The sequence below is a fragment of the Eucyclogobius newberryi genome, unplaced genomic scaffold (assembly GCF_026437365.1).
Source record: "Eucyclogobius newberryi isolate DKJ021-1_F unplaced genomic scaffold, fEucNew1.0.hap1 SCAF_5, whole genome shotgun sequence".
Taxonomy (NCBI): Eukaryota; Metazoa; Chordata; class Actinopteri; order Gobiiformes; family Gobiidae; genus Eucyclogobius; species Eucyclogobius newberryi.
This window is the reverse complement of record NW_027316167.1, coordinates 6,115,995-6,136,080: the sequence shown is the minus strand read 5'-3', so window position 1 is coordinate 6,136,080 and position 20,086 is coordinate 6,115,995. Positions and strand designations below refer to the sequence as shown.

At 43.8% G+C, this 20,086-nt stretch overlaps 1 protein-coding gene across 1 annotated transcript; it reads right to left on the bottom strand.

Moving 5' to 3' along the window:
• Nucleotides 1-1,635: 1,635 nt before the first annotated feature.
• On the bottom strand, nucleotides 1,636-15,149 carry snrpa1 (small nuclear ribonucleoprotein polypeptide A'). Its single transcript, XM_072465630.1, has 8 exons — nucleotides 14,939-15,149; nucleotides 13,994-14,141; nucleotides 13,261-13,339; nucleotides 12,511-12,557; nucleotides 12,342-12,444; nucleotides 2,294-2,373; nucleotides 1,851-1,926; nucleotides 1,636-1,767 (listed from the first exon to the last, which is right to left on the bottom strand). Exons 1-8 carry the CDS (start codon nucleotides 15,018-15,020, stop codon nucleotides 1,636-1,638), a joined length of 747 nt encoding a protein of 248 aa, XP_072321731.1. The 5' UTR covers nucleotides 15,021-15,149.
• Nucleotides 15,150-20,086: the final 4,937 nt, after the last annotated feature.

Here is a 20,086-nt window from a genome sequence, read left to right as displayed (position 1 = left end):
GGTCACGCTTGGAGACGGGCAAAGCGGGCGAATTGCCACATTTCTGTTCATTAAGAAAAAGGGCAAATAGAAGAAATGCTCACTCTTTTGAAATCCCGATACGAAATGCCAATCCTGCTCTTTTTTTTCTTATCAATGACAACTAAGAAATCTGCTCCATTTATCCAAAACGTACGTGTATTGACCTTATGACAAAAAACAAACTGAGGAATTAAAAGTGTAATCACGCGGGCAGGAGCGGTTACTAAAAAATTTAATCAATTTTACAAAATAAAAAGACATGAGAAACAACAACAAAGAAAAGCGAATGCAAAGTCCTCTATGAGCCGTTCATGTGAGGCTCCTGCTCCATGTCTTCCTCTGCGTCCTGGTGGGCGTCGTCCTGTCCTGCGGTCTGAGGCTCCTCCTCTTCCTCTTCTTCCACTTCCTCCACCTCTTCAGCTCCTGCAGTATCAAAACATCACACTTTCTGATCAGTACAAAAGACGAGAAGTTGTGTCCTATTTATGCCAAAGCAATTTTCAGTCTTTGAATCCACGTAAATTAACCCCGACAACGTGAAGAGCGGGTTTGAACTACAAATAAGTGTAATATTTAATTATTCAAACGCTAAATAAGCTCCAAGATCCTCCTGCAAACGTTTTTTGTAGTCAATGTAAACAAAAATGCAGATTTATCCCAGAATACCGGACTTTTCCGGACTCTAAGTCGCACCGCATTTCATAGTTTTGGCCGGGGTGAGACTTACTTATATTTATACTTCTCCGGAGCTACTTATGTGATATTATTTGATATTTTCAAACTTGCAACCGCATTTCATACTCCAGTGTGACTTATACCGTATTTTCCGGACTATAAGTTGCACTGGAGTATGAAATATGGTTGCAAGTGTGAAAATATCAAATAATATCACATATAAGTTGCTCCAGAGAATAAGTATAAATATAAGTTGCAACCCGGCCAAAACTATGAAACTATGACTTATTGTCCGGAAAATACGGTATGTGCTATTATTTTAACCATTTTTATACATACACTGGCACAAAAATGTTGTTTTCTTACATTTATGTCAGAAATTGTTATCCATAACGCTAAGATTATTACTTTTTCATCTACAATAACTCTCCTTAACATGCAAAATCGAATTTTCAGAGCTTTTAATCTTCTTACATTGCTATTTGTGTGAGTGTTTTTTTGATTGATTCCCGCAGTGTTTAGCTATATTACAGACTATCTCCTTTCCGCAAATCTCCAAACTGACGGGCGGTGGGTGCAAGACTGCGTCATAACCACTTGCACGCGTCACCATCTCCCCCCCGAATATCAAACCAAGCCGTTTGCATTTCCGGGTTGGTGAGGGGGTCCAAGGTCTGGGTGATATTTCTTAACTATTATGTTAAGGGTGTTGCACAACCCTTATTATTATCAAATATACACTTAGGATAGACTACGAAACGTGAAAAAAAGCATGTTATGGCACCTTTAACAGCAAAAAATCTTCAGCATTCATAATTTCACCAAAACGTTTGTTAATCGACTCCGTTCTTTACTAAACACGCCGCGATGACTCTGTCTGGAGCACGAGTGAGGTGAAGAAAACATGTGTGGACCCGGAATGAATGCAGATGGTGTAGCTCAGAGAAAAGACTGTAAATGGTAAAAGAGCTTCTTGCCTTGTCGAGACTCTCGTCCGGGGATCTGTCCGGCCTGAAGCATGCCCTTTAACCTCTCCACTTCAGCTAACGACGACGCGTTGGCGATGGCTTTCTGAAATCAAGCAAATGCCAAAACACAGATCAGTAAAATGAGCGCGTTGGACTTGGAATGCAGAGGTGGTCCGCGGCCCAGACCTTGATGGCCTCTACGTCCGCCGCAGAGGGTCCGGTCCGCTTTTTGTCCGGCTGGGCCCCCACGCCGGGAGTGAACCTGGGGACGGGAACAAACGCCACAGTCTGGGTTATTCCTCCAGTCCAAAGAGAGGAAATGAAACAAATACATACGCCAAAATATTTTAACCATAATCATGCTTCTGAGGTCAAACGTGATTGTAATTTATTGGTAAATAATGTATCACTCTTGTACTCTTCAATATACAAAATAATGAGGTTTTTCTGTGTCACGTGACAGATTTATACAATAACTTCTTTGTATTTTCGTTTAAATAGTTTTGTATTTGGACATTGACTGAGGTCGTCGTCCAGTTCCAAATATAAATGTTTTAGTTGTTCGGCCTTTTTGAGAAATTGAAGCTTCATTAAATATGATAAATAATATAGGAATAATTGTCACTCACGTTTTGGTCCTCTTTCCGATGTCCTTGGCCAGCTGAGCCCCTCGTTTCCCCTTGAACATTTTCTCAGCCTCTTGTCGCTCCTGAGAAGAGACCGAGCGTGAACGTAACGCCGTGACAACCAAACAATCAAATGAGTCAATGATAAGCTTGTGTTATCCACCCGTCATATTACCAATAATGTAACTAAGCATCAAGAAACAATGTAAAGTCTATCCAAGTATAAACTCTGGTAATTAGGCCCGAGCGCCACAAGCTGGCGAGAGGCCTATTAGTTCCGTAAGGCCGTGCAAAGCACAGCTGCGAAAGTGCGCACACGAAATTGAGCGCGAAGCGCTCGCCCACTTCCAAACACTCACTAACGCACTCCTTCACTCACGCACGTCCCGTGCATACTAATTAGTTGTAGGAAAATGGAACATTACCGTTGTAAACGGGCAAAGCCTGTGCAAAAGTTCGCACTAAACGAGCACTTTACATTGGGATGACGACCCCATATAAAGCACTCATTTGCCCCAAGTAGCTCACAAATACGTTCCCCATCTCTTGCATGTTCCGTGCATATAAGCATGTAATGCAAAAATTGAACATTATTACTGTATAGAGGGCCAAAAACACAAAGTGGGCGGAGCCCACTCAAAATTAACGAAAGTACCCGTCAGTGACCAGGTACCCACACCATGAGGTAGGAAAGCGCGAGCGCTTTCCGAAAATGTATATTTGAAAAATGGGAAACATTGTTTTCGCATCGGAATATTATTAGGCCCGAGCCCCAGCAGGGCGGATTGTCTATTGCTCCCGCAACGCTGCCTTCGGCAGCGTTGCAACTGTCTGACCAAACATGCGGGCGCAGCCCGCATGTTTGGTACCCCGTCGCCCCTGGCAAGTACAGTGAACTAGCCCATGCCGAAGGCATGGATCATGCATACTTACTCCTGCTATGACAGAAAAAGTCAATGAGTGAATGGGCGTAGCCCATTCCCTCATTGTTGACAACCGTACGCGAGAGTCCATGCCGCAGGCAGATACAAGCATGGGCCATGCTTGTATCTGCTCAAATCAATGGAAGTCTATGGGGAGTGGGCGGGGCATCCCGACGGAATAGGGAGTGACGAGCGCGTAAGCGCTCGTAATGATAATTCCACCCCATGGCGGCATCGGGAAGGCTTAGAGCTTTCAAACGTTGTATCATTTGTTGTTATAGTAAAAACGGCTATATTGTTTTTGCTAAAAATATTATTAGGCCCGAGCCCCAGCAGGGGGAGGGCCTATTGCTCCCGCAACGCTGCCGAAGGCAGCGTTGCAACTGTCTGACCAAACATGCGGGCGCAGCCCGCATGTTTGGTACCCCGTCGCCCCTGGCAAGTACAGTGAACTAGCCCATGCCGAAGGCATGGATCATGCATACTTACTCCTGCTATGACAGAAATAGTCAACAATTAGTGAATGGGCGTAGCCCATTCACTAATTGTTGACAACAGCAGCGCGAAGCGCTGCATTCCTCCAAAAACCCTCCTGGCATCGTCCCGTACGCGAGAATCCATGCCGCAGGCATGGGCCATGCTTGTATCTGCTCAAATCAATGGAAGTCTATGGGGAGTGGGCGGGGCATCCCGACGGAATAGGGAGTGACGAGCGCGTAAGCGCTCGTAATGATGATTCCACCCCATGGCGGCATCGGGAAGGCTTAGAGCTTTCAAACGATGTATCATTTGTTGTTATAGTAAAAACGGCTATATTGTTTTTGCTAAAAATATTATTATTATTATTATTATTATTATTTTTCTTGTTCTTCTTCAGCGCTTTGATCTCTAATTTGACCCCCTGAACATGCTCAAAAACTCAAACTTTGCCCAAAATTCAGAATCGGTGAAAAATTTTATTTTTTCTGGGCCATTTTTTTTTTCGTTAAAAAATGGCGCGTCTGCGCCACCGACAAAAGTCAAAATACATTGCGCCTATGGGAGACGCCCCGAGGTCAACTTTGGCGTAAAGCTACGAAATTCGGGACACGCATTCCTCTCGTGAGGATAAACAAAAAAAAACATTGTGGCCACGCCCCCAAACTTACCCTATGGCCGCCATCTTCCTTTGAAAATGAAAACAAGCTGAGTTAGCCATTTTGTTTACGTCAAACTTTGACGAACTCCTCCTAGGGCGTTTTGCCCACCGACTTCAAAATCGGCGTACGTCCTCTGGACAAGTGGGGCATCTAAAGTTATTCAATTTTTTGAGATACCTTTTACGGTCTGTGTGCGGCGCAGCCGCAAACTTGGACAACTTATTTTGGAATATTGCAGGTCTAAAAATTGCTCCCATTTGATCAAAACCAGTCCGATTAGGACCAAATTTGAATCAGTTGTTAAACTTTCTAGTTTGGACCAGTTTAGGCTGACAAAATTGAAATGGCAGTGATAGCGCCCCCTACAGAGTGACCTTTAAATTAACATTGAAGGTCAAAAATTAGTTTTACCAAAATTGTCTAAACTTTACCCAAAATTCTATTTTGCCGTCCCGATTACAAAAGCCAATCACAAAAATGCCTAAATTTTTACGCCGTAGTCGTAGCGATGACAGAAACCTCCCATGTTATCCCTATGGGAAAACCACAAAATCTCTCAAATTACCACATTTTTATGTTTTACACTTTAACGAAGTCCTCCTAGTGCGTTTTGCCCACCAACCTCAAAATCGGTGTACGTCCTCTAGACAAGTGGTGTATCTAAAGTTATCCAAATTTTAAGGATAGCTTTTACGGTCTCTGTGCGACGGAGCCGCAAACGTTTCCCAGAATTCTGACTATTTGGCCTTCAGAGTGGCCTATAAACAATAGTTTTTCCAAATGACATGATATTTTGAACAAAATTCTAATTTGCCATCCTGATCATAAAAGTATGAGAGCCAAAGTCATATTTTGTACGGCGTAACCGTAGCGTTGACAGAAACATCCCATGTTATCCTTATGGGAAAATCGTAGAATCGCTCAAATCACCACATTTTTACGCTTCACACTTTAACAAACTCCTCCTAGGGCGATTGTCCGATCAAGTTCATATTTGGAGAATATCATCTACATAAGCGGGGCATCAAAACTTACCCATATTTTGATTCTAAGTGCTACGGTCTCTGTGTGGCGGACCCGCAAATATATGTCAGAAATGGGAAAACAGCGAAATCTCTAAAATCACCACATTTTTACGCTTCACACTTTAACGAACTCCTCCTAGGCCGATTGCCCGATCAAGCTCATATTTGGGGAAAATCATCTACACAAACGGGGCATCAAAAGTTATCCATATTTTGATTTTAAGTGGTACGGTCTCTGTGCCGTGGAGCTGCAAATATACTGTCACAAATGGGAAAAACGCCAAATCCTTGAAATGTTCACATTTATGCTTCACACTTTAACAAACTCCTCCGTGGGCAATAGCTCGATCAAGCTTTACTTTGGGAAAAATCATCTACACAAGCGGGGCATCAAAAGTTATCCATATTTTTATTCCAAGTGCTACGGCAAATTTGACTGACACTTGTGTTCATTTGCACTGGATTGGCCATGTCCAATGTGTCGCCGTCTATCAAGTTCTTTTTTTATTCAACACACAATAAGGGCGCCATCTTTATCAAGTCAAAAGCGCAGAGTCGGAAGGCCGGCGGCCCGCGAGGGCCGTTGGATGCCGCTTGCGGCTTTAATTTTTATTATTTTTCTTGTTCTTCTGCTTTTTGAGCTCTAATTTGACCCCCTGAACATGCTCAAAAACTCACCAAACTTTACCCAAAATCGGCGAAAAATTTTGTTTTTTCTGGGCCATTTTTTTTTGGTTAAAAAATGGCACGACAGCGCCACCGACAAAAGTCAAAATACATTGCGCCTATGGGAGACGCCCCGAGGTCAACTTTGTCGTAGAGCTACGAAATTTGGAACACGCATTCCTCTTGTGAGGACAAAAAACAAATATTATTGTGGCCACGCCCCCAGAATAACCCTATGCCCGCCATCTTCCTTTGAAAATGAAAACACGCTGTGTTAGCCATTTTGTTCACGTCAAACTTTGACGAACTCCTCCTAGGGCGTTTTGCCCACCGACCTCAAAGTCGGTGTACGTCCTCTGGACAAGTGGGGCATCTAAAGTTATCCAAATTTTAAGGATAACTTTTACGGTCTCTGTGCGACGGAGCCGCAAACGTTTCCCAGAATTCTGACTATTTGACCTTCAGAGTGGCCTATAAACAATAGTGTTTTTCCAAATGACATGATATTTTGAATAAAATTCTAATTTGCCATCCTGATCACAAAAGTATGAGAGCCAAAGTCATATTTTGTACGGCGTAACCGTAGCGATGACAGAAACATCCCATGTTATCCTTATGGGAAAATCATAGAATTGCTCAAATCACCACATTTTTACGCTTCACATTTTAACGAACTCCTCCTAGTGCGATTGCCCGATCAAGCTCATATTTGGGGAAAATCATCTACAGAAGCGGGGCATCAAAAGTTTGTCATATTTTGATTTTAAGTGGTACGGTCTCTGTGCCGTGGAGCTGCAAATATACTGTCACAAATGGGAAAACACCAAATCTTTGAAATGTTCAAATTTATGCTTCACACTTTAACAAACTCCTCCGTGGGCAATAGCCCGATCAAGCTTTACTTTGGGAAATATCATCTACACAAGCGGGGCATCAAAAGTTATCCATATTTATATTCTAAGTGCTACGGTCTCTGTGCGGCGGCGCAGCAAATTTGAACTAGCCCATGCCGAAGGCATGGATCATGCATACTTACTCCTGCTATGACAGAAATAGTCGACAATGAGTGAATGGGCGTAGCCCATTCACTCATTGTTGACAACAGCAGCGCGTAGCGCTGCATTCCTCCAAAAACCCTCCTGGCACCGTCCTGTACGCGAGAGTCCATGCCGCAGGCATGGGCCATGCTTGTATCTGCTCAAATCAATGGAAGTCTATGGGGAGTGGGCGGGGCATCCCGACGGAATAGGGAGTGACGAGCACGTAAGCGCTCGTAATGATGATTCCACCCCATGGCGGCATCGGGAAGGCTTAGAGCTTTCAAACGATGTATAATTTGTTGTTACAGTGGAAACGGCTATATTGTTTTTGCTAAAAATATTATTATTATTTTTCTTGTTCTTCTTCAGCGCTTTGATCTCTAATTTGACCCCCTGAACATGCTCAAAAACTCACCAAACTTTGCCCAAAATTCAGAATCGGCGAAAAATTTTATTTTTTCTGGGCCATTTTTTTTTTCGTTAAAAAATGGCGCGACAGCGCCACCGACAAAAGTCAAAATACATTGCGCCTATGGGAGACGCCCCGAGGTCAACTTTGGCGTAAAGCTACGAAATTCGGGACACGCATTCCTCAAACAAAAAAAATCATTGTGGCCACGCCCCTAGACTTTCCCTATGGCCGCCATCTTCCTTTGAAAATGAAAACACGCTGTGTTAGCCATTTTGTTCACGTCAAACTTTGACGAACTCCTCCTAGGGCATTTTGCCCACCGACTTCAAAATCGGCGGACGTCCTCTGGACAAGTGGGGCATCTAAAGTTATCCAATTTTTTGAGATACCTTTTACGGTCTGTGTGCGGCGCAGCCGCAAAGTTGGACAACTTATTTTGGGATATTGTAGATCTAAAAATTGTTCCCATTTGATCAAAACAAGTCCGATTAGGACCAAATTTGAATCAGTTGTTCAACTTTCTAGTTTGGACCAGTTTATGATGACAAAATTGAAATAGGCGCGATAGCGCCCCCTACAGAGTGACCTTTAAATTAACATTGAAGGTCAAAAATTAGTTTTACCAAAATTTTCTAAACTTTGCCCAAAATTCTATTTTGCCGTCCCGATCAAAAAAGCCAATCAGACAAATGCCTTAATTTTTACGGCGTAGTCGTAGCGATGACATAAACCTCCCATGTTATCCCTATGGGAAAACCGCTAAATCTCTCGAATATCCACATTTTTCTGTTTCACACTTTCACACGAACTCCTCCTAGGGCGTTTTGCCCACCGACCTCTAAATCGGTGTACGTCCTCTAGACAAGTGGGGCATCTAAAGTTATCCAAATTTTAAGGATAACTTTTACGGTCTCTGTGCGACGGAGACGCAAACGTTTCCCAGAATTCTGACTATTTGGCCTTCAGAGTGGCCTATAAACAATAGAGTTTTTCCAAATGACATCATATTTTGCACAAAATTCTAATTTGCCATCCTGATCATAAAAGTATGAGAGCCAAAGTCATATTTTGTACGGCGTAACCGTAGCGATGACAGAAACATCCCATGTTATCCATATGAGAAAATCGCAACATCGCTCAAATCACCACATTTTTACGCTTCACACTTTAACAAACTCCTCCTAGGGCGATTGTCCGATCAAACTCATTTGGGGAAAATCATCTACACAAACGGGGCATCAAAAGTTATCCATATTTTGATTTTAAGTGGTACGGTCTCTGTGCCGTGGAGCTGCAAATATACTGTCACAAATGGGAAAAACGCCAAATCCTTGAAATGTTCACATTTACGCTTCACACTTTAACAAACTCCTCCTAGTGCGTTTGGCCCACCGACCTCAAAATCGGTGTACCTCCTCTAGACAAGTGGGGCATCTAAAGTTATTCAAATTTTATGGATAACATTTACGGTCTCTGTGCAGCTGAGCCGCAAACTTTTCGCAGAATTTGGACTATTTGGCCTTCAGAGTGGCCTATAAAGAGTTTTTCCAAATGACATGACATTTTGCACACAATTCTCATTTGCCATCCCCAAATTAAAAGTATGGGAGCCAAAGTCATATTTGGTAAAGAGTAGCCGTAGCGATGACAGAAACATCCCATGTTATCCTTATGGGAAAATCGCAAAATCGCTCAAATCACCACATTTTTATGCTTCACACTTTAACAAACTCCTCCTAGGGCGATTGTCCGATCAAACTCATATTTGGGGAAAATCATCTCGACAAGCGGGGCATCAAAAGTTATTCATATTTATATTCTAAGTGGTACAGTCTTTGTGTGGCGGACCCGCAAATAGATGTCACAAATGGGAAAACAGCGAAATCTCTAAAATGTTCACATTCATGCTTCACACTTTAACAAACTCCTCCGTGGGCAATAGCTCGATCAAGCTTAACTTTTGGGAATATCATCTACACAAGCGGGGCATCAAAAGTTATCCATATTTTTATTCCAAGTGCTACGGTCTCTGTGCGGCGGAGCAGCAAATTTGACTGACACTTGTGTTCATTTGCACTGGATTGGCCATGTCCAATGTGTCGCCGTCTGTCAAGTTCTTTTTTAATTCAACACACAATAAGGGCGCCATCTTTATCAAGTCGAAAGCGCAGAGTTGGAAGGCCGGCGGCCCGCGAGGGCCGTTGGATGCCGCTTGCGGCTTTAATTCTTCTTTCTTTCTTTCTTTCTTCTCGGGACCAACCCCCCTATTTTTCACCCAGTGAACATTGACGAAAAGTCACAAAAATTTGCACACCTCTAAAAATCGTGCCTCTCTACATTCTGGCTATTTCCCTTTTCTAAAATAAAAAAAATTGGCGCGTCAGCGCCCCCAAATGTACCAAAAATGCATTGAGAGATAGGAAATGACCCAAAAAAAATCTGATCGTAGAATCATGAAATTTGGCACAGAGGTAGATGGTGACAAGAGAAGTAAAAAATATTATTACGGCAACGCCGTCCGCCCAACCAAATGTCGGCCATATTGGCTCAAAAATGGCTAAGCACGACTCGGGAGTTTTTCCAAACGTCGTACTTTTACGAACTCCTCCCAGGGCGTTGGCCCTAAAAAGCTGAAATTTGGTGAAAATGCTACTGAGGAGTGGGACATCAAAAGTTATCCAAATTACATTGATACCTGTCACGGTCTCTGAGCGGCGAAGCCGCAAACTGTAGCTAGAATTTCAGAAATCTCCCAAATTTAACATTTCTGCCGTTTGCACAGATAAAGTCCGAATTGCGTCAAATTAGAATCAGTGGTTAAACTCTTTGCCCTAAACCTACTTGAAGTGAAATAAATTAATTTGGAGCCACAGCGCCCCCTACAGATTTTATATAGAGGTTAAATGTTTAGTTTTGCGAAATTATATGAAATTTGACACACAACTAAATTTTAGCATCCCCATCAAAAAAGTCAATGAGACCCATGTCATAATTGTTATGGCGTTGCCGTAGCGATGACCAAAACCTCCCATGTTATTCCAATGGGCAAATCGCCAGAACATGTTTACACTTTAGACTTTCACAAACTCCTCCCAGGGCGTCAGCCCTATTAACCTGAAATTTGGTGAGACTCATCTTCAGGGGTGGACCATCAAAAGGTATCCACATTTTTATTCAAAAAGTCAGGGTCTCTGTGCGGCAAAGCCGCACATTTTGCCAAGAATTCAAAATAGAATTGCTTTTTGATGGTAAAACAAAGGGGAGAAGATGTGACAGCGTCACAGATTCAGCAGTAGGCGTAATAAAAGGACCATTGGGGCGCGTTAGCGCCCTCTCCTCTTGCAGCGTGGCGGCGGGGCGAGGGCCGATCATTGCCGCTTGCGGCTTTAATTGTTGTTATTTTTCATATTCATATTATTCTAGAAGCGCAACTAGAATGTGGAGTTACTTTAATGGTACGATGCAGTACTAAAACATGCCACTAGATGTCCCTCTGGAGAAGTGAGAACTGTTTCACTAAAAATACATCTAATGCAGCAATTAATGATTATTTTGATAATCAGTTAATCCAGCAATCGTTTTTTTTAATAAGTCAATCAGTTGTTTGGTTTCAAAAAGCTTGTGAATTACATTTTCCCCCCTGAGTTTCCTAAAGTGATGCCGCTCGAGGACTTCTTTATTAAATATACTTAAGACAAAATAGGGTTTTCATCCAAACAAGTCATTATTAAATGTACCACTCCACGTTACACCATGTTGTGACAGTTATTATCACACCATGAACACATCATAACTCCATGGGGGGGGGTCGCAAAATGATTTCAGGAGGCCCCAAATGATGGAGAGGACTGAAAATGTATATAACGGTCTTAAATAACACTCGACACTCGTCAAATGCAGTGATAAATGCAAATTCCCTCTTGCTGGACGACCAAATTCATTTATCCAGGTCTGAAATAAAGATCGGCCAATAGAAATGAGGCTACATTATCACTGTAGTGTTTTAGTGTTGAAATAGATTTAAAAAACACTGCTATAGCTGATTATTATTTTATAATTGTCAACTTATTTAGTAACTGAAAGATCTTTATCTGGACTTTAGATGGATCGACTCGAGAAGAGGTTTTGTAACGTTTCTGACCAATCTGACCTCCTCATCCCCGTCACCGAGCCAGGGGGACAACTGGTCTCTCCACATCTTCTCTCCTCTATGTAAATGCTCTTTCACTGCAGCAGTGACACGCACCAACACCACAATACCCTTCTACAGCAGCAGGTGGCGCAAGGGGTCAAACTGGAATGGGCGTTATAAACAAACCGATAGTCCTGAACGCATCATGAGCACTTATAAGAAACAAACTGGATTATTACAGCTTTGGCAAAATATGGAGGCACTTATGTTAAGACAATGTTGTGAACGGAGCCTAGAGCCAATCAGAACGCTCCTTTTGTGAGAACTGAAGATGCGGTTTCTATGAACAAATCCTCCAAAATCAGCCTTCGGCCCCGCCCTTTTTTGACAATAGAGCTATAGCATTAATTTAGCTTTATCTGGGTCAAATTTGGTAAAAAAAAATTAATAAAAACCTAATTTGTGTGCCTTTTTAATCAATTAGCAAAATAAGAGACCAGTAGACCCCGGCAGAGCTCCAGTAGACCCCGGCAGAGCTCCAGTAGACCCCCGCAGAGCTCCAGTAGACCCCCGCAGAGCTCCAGTAGACCCCGGCAGAGCTCCAGTAGACCCCCGCAGAGCTCCAGTAGACCCCCGCAGAGCTCCAGTAGACCCCCGCAGAGCTCCAGTAGACCCCCGCACAGGCGTCATGCATTAGAGCGCACCAGGATGTACCTTGAGCTTGACCTTCTGGAAGTCCAGCACTCTGATCTGAGGCAGTTTGCTTATGACATAAAGCCTGTAGTGCTTCTTATTCGTCACTGGATTCCTCAACAAGCTGTGAAAAGAGTTATATTTAGACTCTGAAGACTTTCTGCAGCAGGTTTAGAACTTTCAGATTCACCTGAGGAGGGACAGGGTCTTCACAGTGGCCAGTGGATCCAGGTCACCCTGAAACAAAAGCATCAATGAAGGACACGCGGTAAAACCATTTATGATTGAGGCACAGACGCCGGGGAATTCACAGCAGGATTTCACTGCAGTGGAACGTTTACATGCCCCGTGAACACAAGAAGAAGACAACGTAATCATTTAATTTTTGGCGTGTGTGTACATGAAGAGAAATCTGGTCTCTCTGGGGGGTGGGGGTCTCTCTGAGGGGTGGGTCACTCTGAGGGGTGGGTCACTCTGAGGGGTGGGTCACTCTGAGGGGGTGGGTCACTCTGAGGGGGTGGGTCTCTCTCTGAGGGGTGGGTCTCTCTCTGAGGGGTGGGTCTCTCTGAGGGGGTGGGTCTCTCTCTGAGGGGTGGGTCTCTCTCTGAGGGGTGGGTCTCTCTGAGGGGTGGGTCTCTCTCTGAGGGGTGGGTCTCTCTGAGGGGGTGGGTCTCTCTGAGGGGTGGGTCTCTCTGAGGGGTGGGTCTCTCTGAGGGGTGGGTCTCTCTGAGGGGTGGGTCTCTGAGGGGTGGGTCTCTGAGGGGGTGGGTCTCTGAGGGGGTGGGTCTCTCTCTGAGGGGTGGGTCTCTCTCTGAGGGGTGGGTCTCTCTCTGAGGGGTGGGTCTCTCTCTGAGGGGTGGGTCTCTCTCTGAGGGGTGGGTCTCTCTGAGGGGTGGGTCTCTCTGAGGGGTGGGTCTCTCTGAGGGTCTTCTGGACTCACCAGCTCCTGGATGTTGTTATTGGTCAGAATCAGCTCTCTGACCGCGGGCAGCGACTGCTCCAGATTTTCACCTAAGCGACTGAACACAAGAAAGTAAAAGTTTAGACAAAAGACTCTTTAAACTTTAAATGACAAAACATTTAAGAGAAAAAGTCTCAAGACCCTTTAGACAGAATGAAAGTATTAAAGAGACTATTTCCATTTATATGCACCGAGTCAAACCCAAACGAAAGCTTCATCACACACAGATACTTGAAAGGATGCACAGGTCTGTTTTACTTTTACTCAAATAACAAGCTGCAAAAACAATTGGCTTTAGCTCAGGAATGTGTCGTCACGGTGCTGATGTCGTTAAGATGCTAAATCCTAATCTTTCAAAAACAGAGTGTGATAAATGTGTTTAACAGTAGAAACCCTGCAGCTTATCGTGTCGTCGGCCCTTTTGTTTACTATTATAATATTGTTTTGGCTAATACATCTCTGCCGCACGCTTGGACACAAACACGGCAAATCTTTCATAAAAAATAAACACATTATTTTATCGCAGCTCCTGGTTTCGCACATTTAGAACTTTTGTATATAATTCTGCTTCAGGATTACGGCGTCTGTGGCGTAAACGGCTTCTACGTTTGCTCATCGTTTATAGTCTCATGCGTTGCTGCGACGGGCCTGCGCGTACGCTCACTGCTCCCGTGTCCGGAGGAGTGCGTTTACGGGGTTCGTGTGCACCCACCAGATGCGGTTGTTGTTCAGCAGCATGCACTTGAGACGCCGGAGCAAAGGAAAGCCGTCCAACTTCCTGATCTCGTTGTCGGAGAAGTCGATGGTGTCGAACTGGTCCAGCGTGGCCCCCAGGTTCTCCAGCACTGGGATCTTATAACCTGAGCACACGGCACAAAAGAAACGATTTAAATGGAGGTTTGTTTTCAAAGACTACGATTAAAAAGAGACTGAAATGCTCTGAGCAGACGCGACGCTGGTGCTGTGGACCGTTGAAGGACATGTACACAGTGCTACAAGTGTCCCATATCTCTTTTTAATCAGCACAAGAGCTGGTTTTGGGTTTAGTTTGACTTTAAGCACGGAAAAATAAGCGGTCCAACAGTTTATGAGCACGAAATGATAAATGTGTGCTCGTCTGCAGTGGTCATGTTGTGTATCTGGTGTTCTACTACTCGATTTTCCTTCTTTAAATGTCAGGTACCATCCAAATATTTAGCAGAGTTGTATACTTTTGCATTTGTTATAAGCCTGTAGCAGCTCTTTCACATTTTTCACGTGTTTTGAGCTCTTACAGGAGATAAAAAGTCCTTAAACACAAACCACTGACAAAGTTAACTGCTAATATTACAAATGTTGTGATGGCTCTGTTGACCACAACATTCTGCTTACAATATGTTTCAATATCCAGCCCATGGAAACACTTTTAACACCACTGGTCATACTGAACCATGAGGCTTCTTTGTAAAAGCCAAACTAAAGCAAAACTGTGCAGTCTTAGCCTTTGGTTCCACGACAGGTTCATTAAATTTCTGTGGCAGTGTTGTCCGCAGATAAATACAGTTTAATACATGTTTAGACTGAATAACCACAGCTCCAGCACAACACACTTGTCTCCATGCCCCGGCACGTTAGCTCGCATGCTAACGCTAGCAGCCGCACACAGACGCTAAGTTACCCCGCAGGTCCAGCTCGCGGTCCCGGATCGGGTTGGTGAACTGGGCCGCCTGTTCGATCAGTTCTGCCGTCAGCTTCACCATGATGAGTGCACACCGCGTTCAGCCCGCGGTCCGGCTTCAAATCACGAAACAATGCGCGGAGCTACAGGCAGTTTCAGAGCGTTTGAGCGCTTCATTCACGTTTCAGAGCGGAAGTGCGTCTCCTTCGCGTGTGTGTGAGCGGAAGTATCACAGGGGTTTGGCGCCCTCTGCCGGTGTGGCCGGTGTGGCGCTCTGCAGTTATGACAACAGTGAGCGTTTCTTTCCCTTCTCCAAACCACAAACATCCAGGGTTCAGATTAGACTTCCACAAACAAAAGAAGAAAAAAGAAATGCCAGGCCACATTTAGTGCGTCAGAGCTGCTAGAGGACAGTGATAAGGTTTATTACTTTTAAACATAAACATTTTGAAGGGGACATTATAACAAATTTAACATTGTTACAACAAAGTTTCATTATCATTCGTATGTACTCAAAGTTGTATTTGGATTGATTCCCGCCTGGGTGATTAAACCTGTTGTTATGTCTTACAACTGAGGGTTGAGTGCACAGAGAATTCCAGTTTTAACCTACCTCCTATCCCCGCCCACATCCCTGTTGTTAGTTGAAAAATAAAGACTCAGATTGGTGTAGGGTTCTAATGTAGATGACAACTTGCTGCGTGTTCTGGTGAAATGCCACTGTGCCTGTGCTCACCGGTGGTGCAGTGGTTAAGGGCGTTGCACATATGGAGTTGCTAATGCAATATATAAGAGGTTTTTTATTTTTTTATAAGAGTTTCATAAGAGTTTTTCCCTATAAGAGTGTTTTTATAAGTTATCTGTCTTTTATTGTTTACTTCTGTGTCTACTTTGTGTTGCAACCCTGAAATTTCTCCATTGTGGGACAAATAAAGGCTAATCTTACTGCTGCAGCGTTGTGGGTTTGATTCCAGCCCTCGACCATTTTGCTGAGTGTCTATGCCCCCTCTCGCCCCCCATTTAACTCAACAGCTGCACTGTCAAATAAAAAGAAGGAAAAAAAAGAAGTCAATGTATCGTTTCTCATACTAAGCTGTTTTAGACCAATATTGTGATTTACAATAACCAAAATGTAAAATGAATATCATCTACTAGCACCTGAAAATGTCATTCGCTGTTTAAATCCACATTCCGCCTGATATGACCTCTCTGCTTTGAAAATATATAACTATAAAATATATCAATATTTTCCCTTGGCTCAATGTTATTGCATGCTTTGTCCCAGGCGGGTGGTCAGCACCTAAATGTGGGAGGTCCTCATGAGTTCTTAGGAAAAACATCCAAATGAGACGTGTAAATGATGTGAAATCTAACTTGGATGTGTTCTGGATGTTATGCCTAAGTTATAATCATTACTGTTCTATTACATATTTATTAACCCGAAAATAACCAGAGGAAATATTTCAAAAGCTTCTGTTCTAAGAGCAGAATGTTTGAGTCGCCAAAGTCTCAGGGAGAAAAAGGTTTGGAACCATTGGCATTATTATTATGGGTGTTTTTTATTAAAAAAATGGGTTTGTCTCTTCATAAATCTGACCTGGACGTTGGTCTCGTGGCGACACAAAGCTTCTCAACAGGAAAGACAGAGTGCACTCTAACCCTTAGGCCACAACACGCAGCGATCACATCTCACTGTTTTATACTTTGACCACAGCAGGAGGGATGACGCCAGAGTCCTACGTGACGCACTGTAATCACTAACTGTGGCATTATTGTTGCACCGTACTAATGTTTATAGGCGGATAATCATTTTTTAAAGTTCAAAGTTAAAGAGAAGAAGGGGCCCCTGGCGTCATCCTCTTCTGCAGCAGTAGACGGACCCTCTACCAGAAAGTTACACGCTGCACCATCAATAAAGTATAAATAAAAAACAAATAATCCGTGTCAACCCCTGAATTTAATCATCTTCAAATCTCAAATAACTTGTTTGAATTGTAATAAAATGGCCTACAACGTGACGAAAACTATGTCAGGTCAAACATTTCTTGAAATACAGCAGTGCATCTAAAAACATAATAATAATATAATCCCATAAATCTACACGTGTGACCGGCGTGTACTGCGTTGATTTGTGATACGCATATATTCTCATCAATCTATTAAAATAATGGAGCAACATCAGAGCTCAATTTAGTCTTAAGTTACTCGGTTACACGTGTTTTCCACTAGTCACAAGAAGACCTTATAGTTATAGTCTGACAGTGATAATGGTGTATTTTTATCCCTCTCACTATCACGAGCGATCACACGTATCAGACGCAGCTTCATTCAGTCTGAGCCAAAACATATATATCATTTATATCTTCATATGAAAGTCTGAACAGATAAGGACCAAGGACCGGCCCCTGGGGAATCCCACGGGCAAACAGAGATTATCTTATCAACAATTACGGCTGAGCACTATGTAGTTTATGCGTATAAATAAATAAAAAAAAATGTTCCTCATATTGATCATTATGAGGATTTAAATGTTGTTTTGTCTTATTATAAACAGAGATGATCCAGCTTTTCACTTTGGACATTGATGCTTTGGCTTTCTTGCCTGACCAGCCATTCCCAACACATTTGAACAGAATGGGGGAGGGACGGGCTGGTCAGGTAATTGGCTTTCATCAATATTAACTGATGCCAGTGTAGGGACTGGAAACGGCATTTATGTTTTCCTCAAAACGTATAATTTACTACAACATCGATGCAGTTCTATATCAAGCTACTGCTTGATATTTGTCCTGCAAATAAAGCTACTTCAACCAGCATCTTACATCCAGTGAAAGGCCCAACCAGGCCGAAAACAAGACCATCTCCCGCACATTTTCCTGGATCAGCACCGGGCACACGGGCACCGGGCACGCAGGCACACGGGCACCGGGCACACGGGCACCGGGCACACGGGCACACGGGCACCCGAGCACCGGGGCACAGGGCACCTGTATTGGTGCATCTAACTGAAATTATTCTCTGAGACGTCTGAATACTTTGTGCTGCTCATTCTTTGATTCTGAGTTGGTGTTTGTGCTGCTCTTTCCTGTCTTCGTGCTCAGGCGCTGACGCTCAGGCGCTGACGCTCAGGCGCTGACGCTCAGGCGCTGATATCATGCCGTCTCTGTATAAAGTGTTCAATGTTTGTTGTTTGTGTTGCATGAATCACCAGGACAGTTTCTATGTTATGTTCTAATTTTTGTTCATCGACAAATGGCAATAAACCTTTTCTGATTTTGATTCTGATGCCCAGGTACTAATGCCAAGGTGATGATGCCCAGGTACTAATGCCAAGGTGATGATGCCCAGGCGCTGATGCTAAGATGCTGATGCCCAGGTACTAATGCCAAGGTGCTGATGCCCAGGTACTAATGCCAAGGTGATGATGCCCAGGCGCTGATGCTAAGATGCTGATGCCCAGGTACTAATGCCAAGGTGCTGATGCCCAGGTACTAATGCCAAGGTGATGATGCCCAGGCGCTGATGCCCAGGCGCTGATGCCCAGGCGCTCATACCCAGGTGCTGATGCCCAAGTGCTGATGCCCAGGCGCTCATACCCAGGTGCTGATGCCAGGGGAGGAGGACCACCGCAGGCCCACACGTCTGCCATTGTCAAAGCACAAATCCAGATTTTTTTCAATATCAAATTTCAAATTATTCCAACCAAAAAGAAACAGATATTTCACAGATTTTAAATCTAAATTTCACATTTCTTTTCAGACTTTGACATTTTTCTTCATGTGAAGAGGAGCGAGCGTGGGCTCAACCCTTCCTCACTGAACCTGATATAATCACGGATTCATTTTGACACATATTCAAGTTGAAAACATTTCTCCGCCGCCGTCTGTGTTTATAAAACAGTGTTCTCTGGAGCGTGCTCGTCGGTTGGCGCGTGGATGCCGGCGACCTTGCACGTGCTCATATCTGAACTCCGGCTCCAGACGGGGCGCTCCGGGCCCTCGTGTTTAGTCTGTCCCGCTCGTCCTTGGGGTGGTACGTCCCGGGGGGCTGCAGCGGAGCATCTCCAGTGTATCTGTGGGTCTTTGCGCCACGTAAAACCACATTACCCGCATTTCCTCTCGTAAAATGAGTAAAGCGGTTCGTAAGCGCTGTACATTGCCGCTGAGGACCGTCTGCACGTAACTGTAAAACATGTTATCGACGCAATAGCCGTTCGAGCTGCACTTTTCTGTTTGCTAAAGCTGTTCTGAAGTGTTCACATGATGTCTAGGTTACCGTATTCAGACTATAAATTGCACCGGAGTATAAGTATATATTTTTGGGGAAATGTATTTGATAAAATCCAAGACCAAGGACAGACATCCATCCATCTATTTTCTACCGCTTATTCCCTTTCGGGGTCACGGGTGACTGGAGCCTATCCCAGTGACTTGGGGCCTTAGGCAGCCCAAGCTTAAGAACAGACATTTCTTCTTGAAATTCAGTTTAAAATAATAACAGATTAGAGAACATGGTGAATAGGTGTACGTATGCTAACGCTAACACCTTCAGCTACATGACGTATGCTAACGCTAACACCTTCAGCTACATGACGTATGCTAACGCTAACACCTTCAGCTACATGACGTATGCTAACGCTAACACCTTCAGCTACATGACGTATGCTAACGCTAACACCTTCAGCTACATGACGTATGCTAACACTAACACCTTCAGCTACATGACGTATGCTAACGCTAACACCTTCAGCTACATGACGTATGCTAACACTAACACCTTCAGCTACATGACGTATGCTAACGCTAACACCTTCAGCTACATGACGTATGCTAACGCTAACACCTTCAGCTACATGACGTATGCTAACGCTAACACCTTCAGCTACATGACGTATGCTAACGCTAACACCTTCAGCTACATGACGTATGCTAACGCTAACACCTTCAGCTACATGACGTATGCTAACGCTAACACCTTCAGCTACATGACGTATGCTAACGCTAACACCTTCAGCTACATGACGTATGCTAACGCTAACACCTTCAGCTACATGACGTATGCTAACGCTAACACCTTCAGCTATATGACGTATGCTAACGCTAACACCTTCAGCTACATGACGCACAGACAGAACTGTGGTAAGTGTCT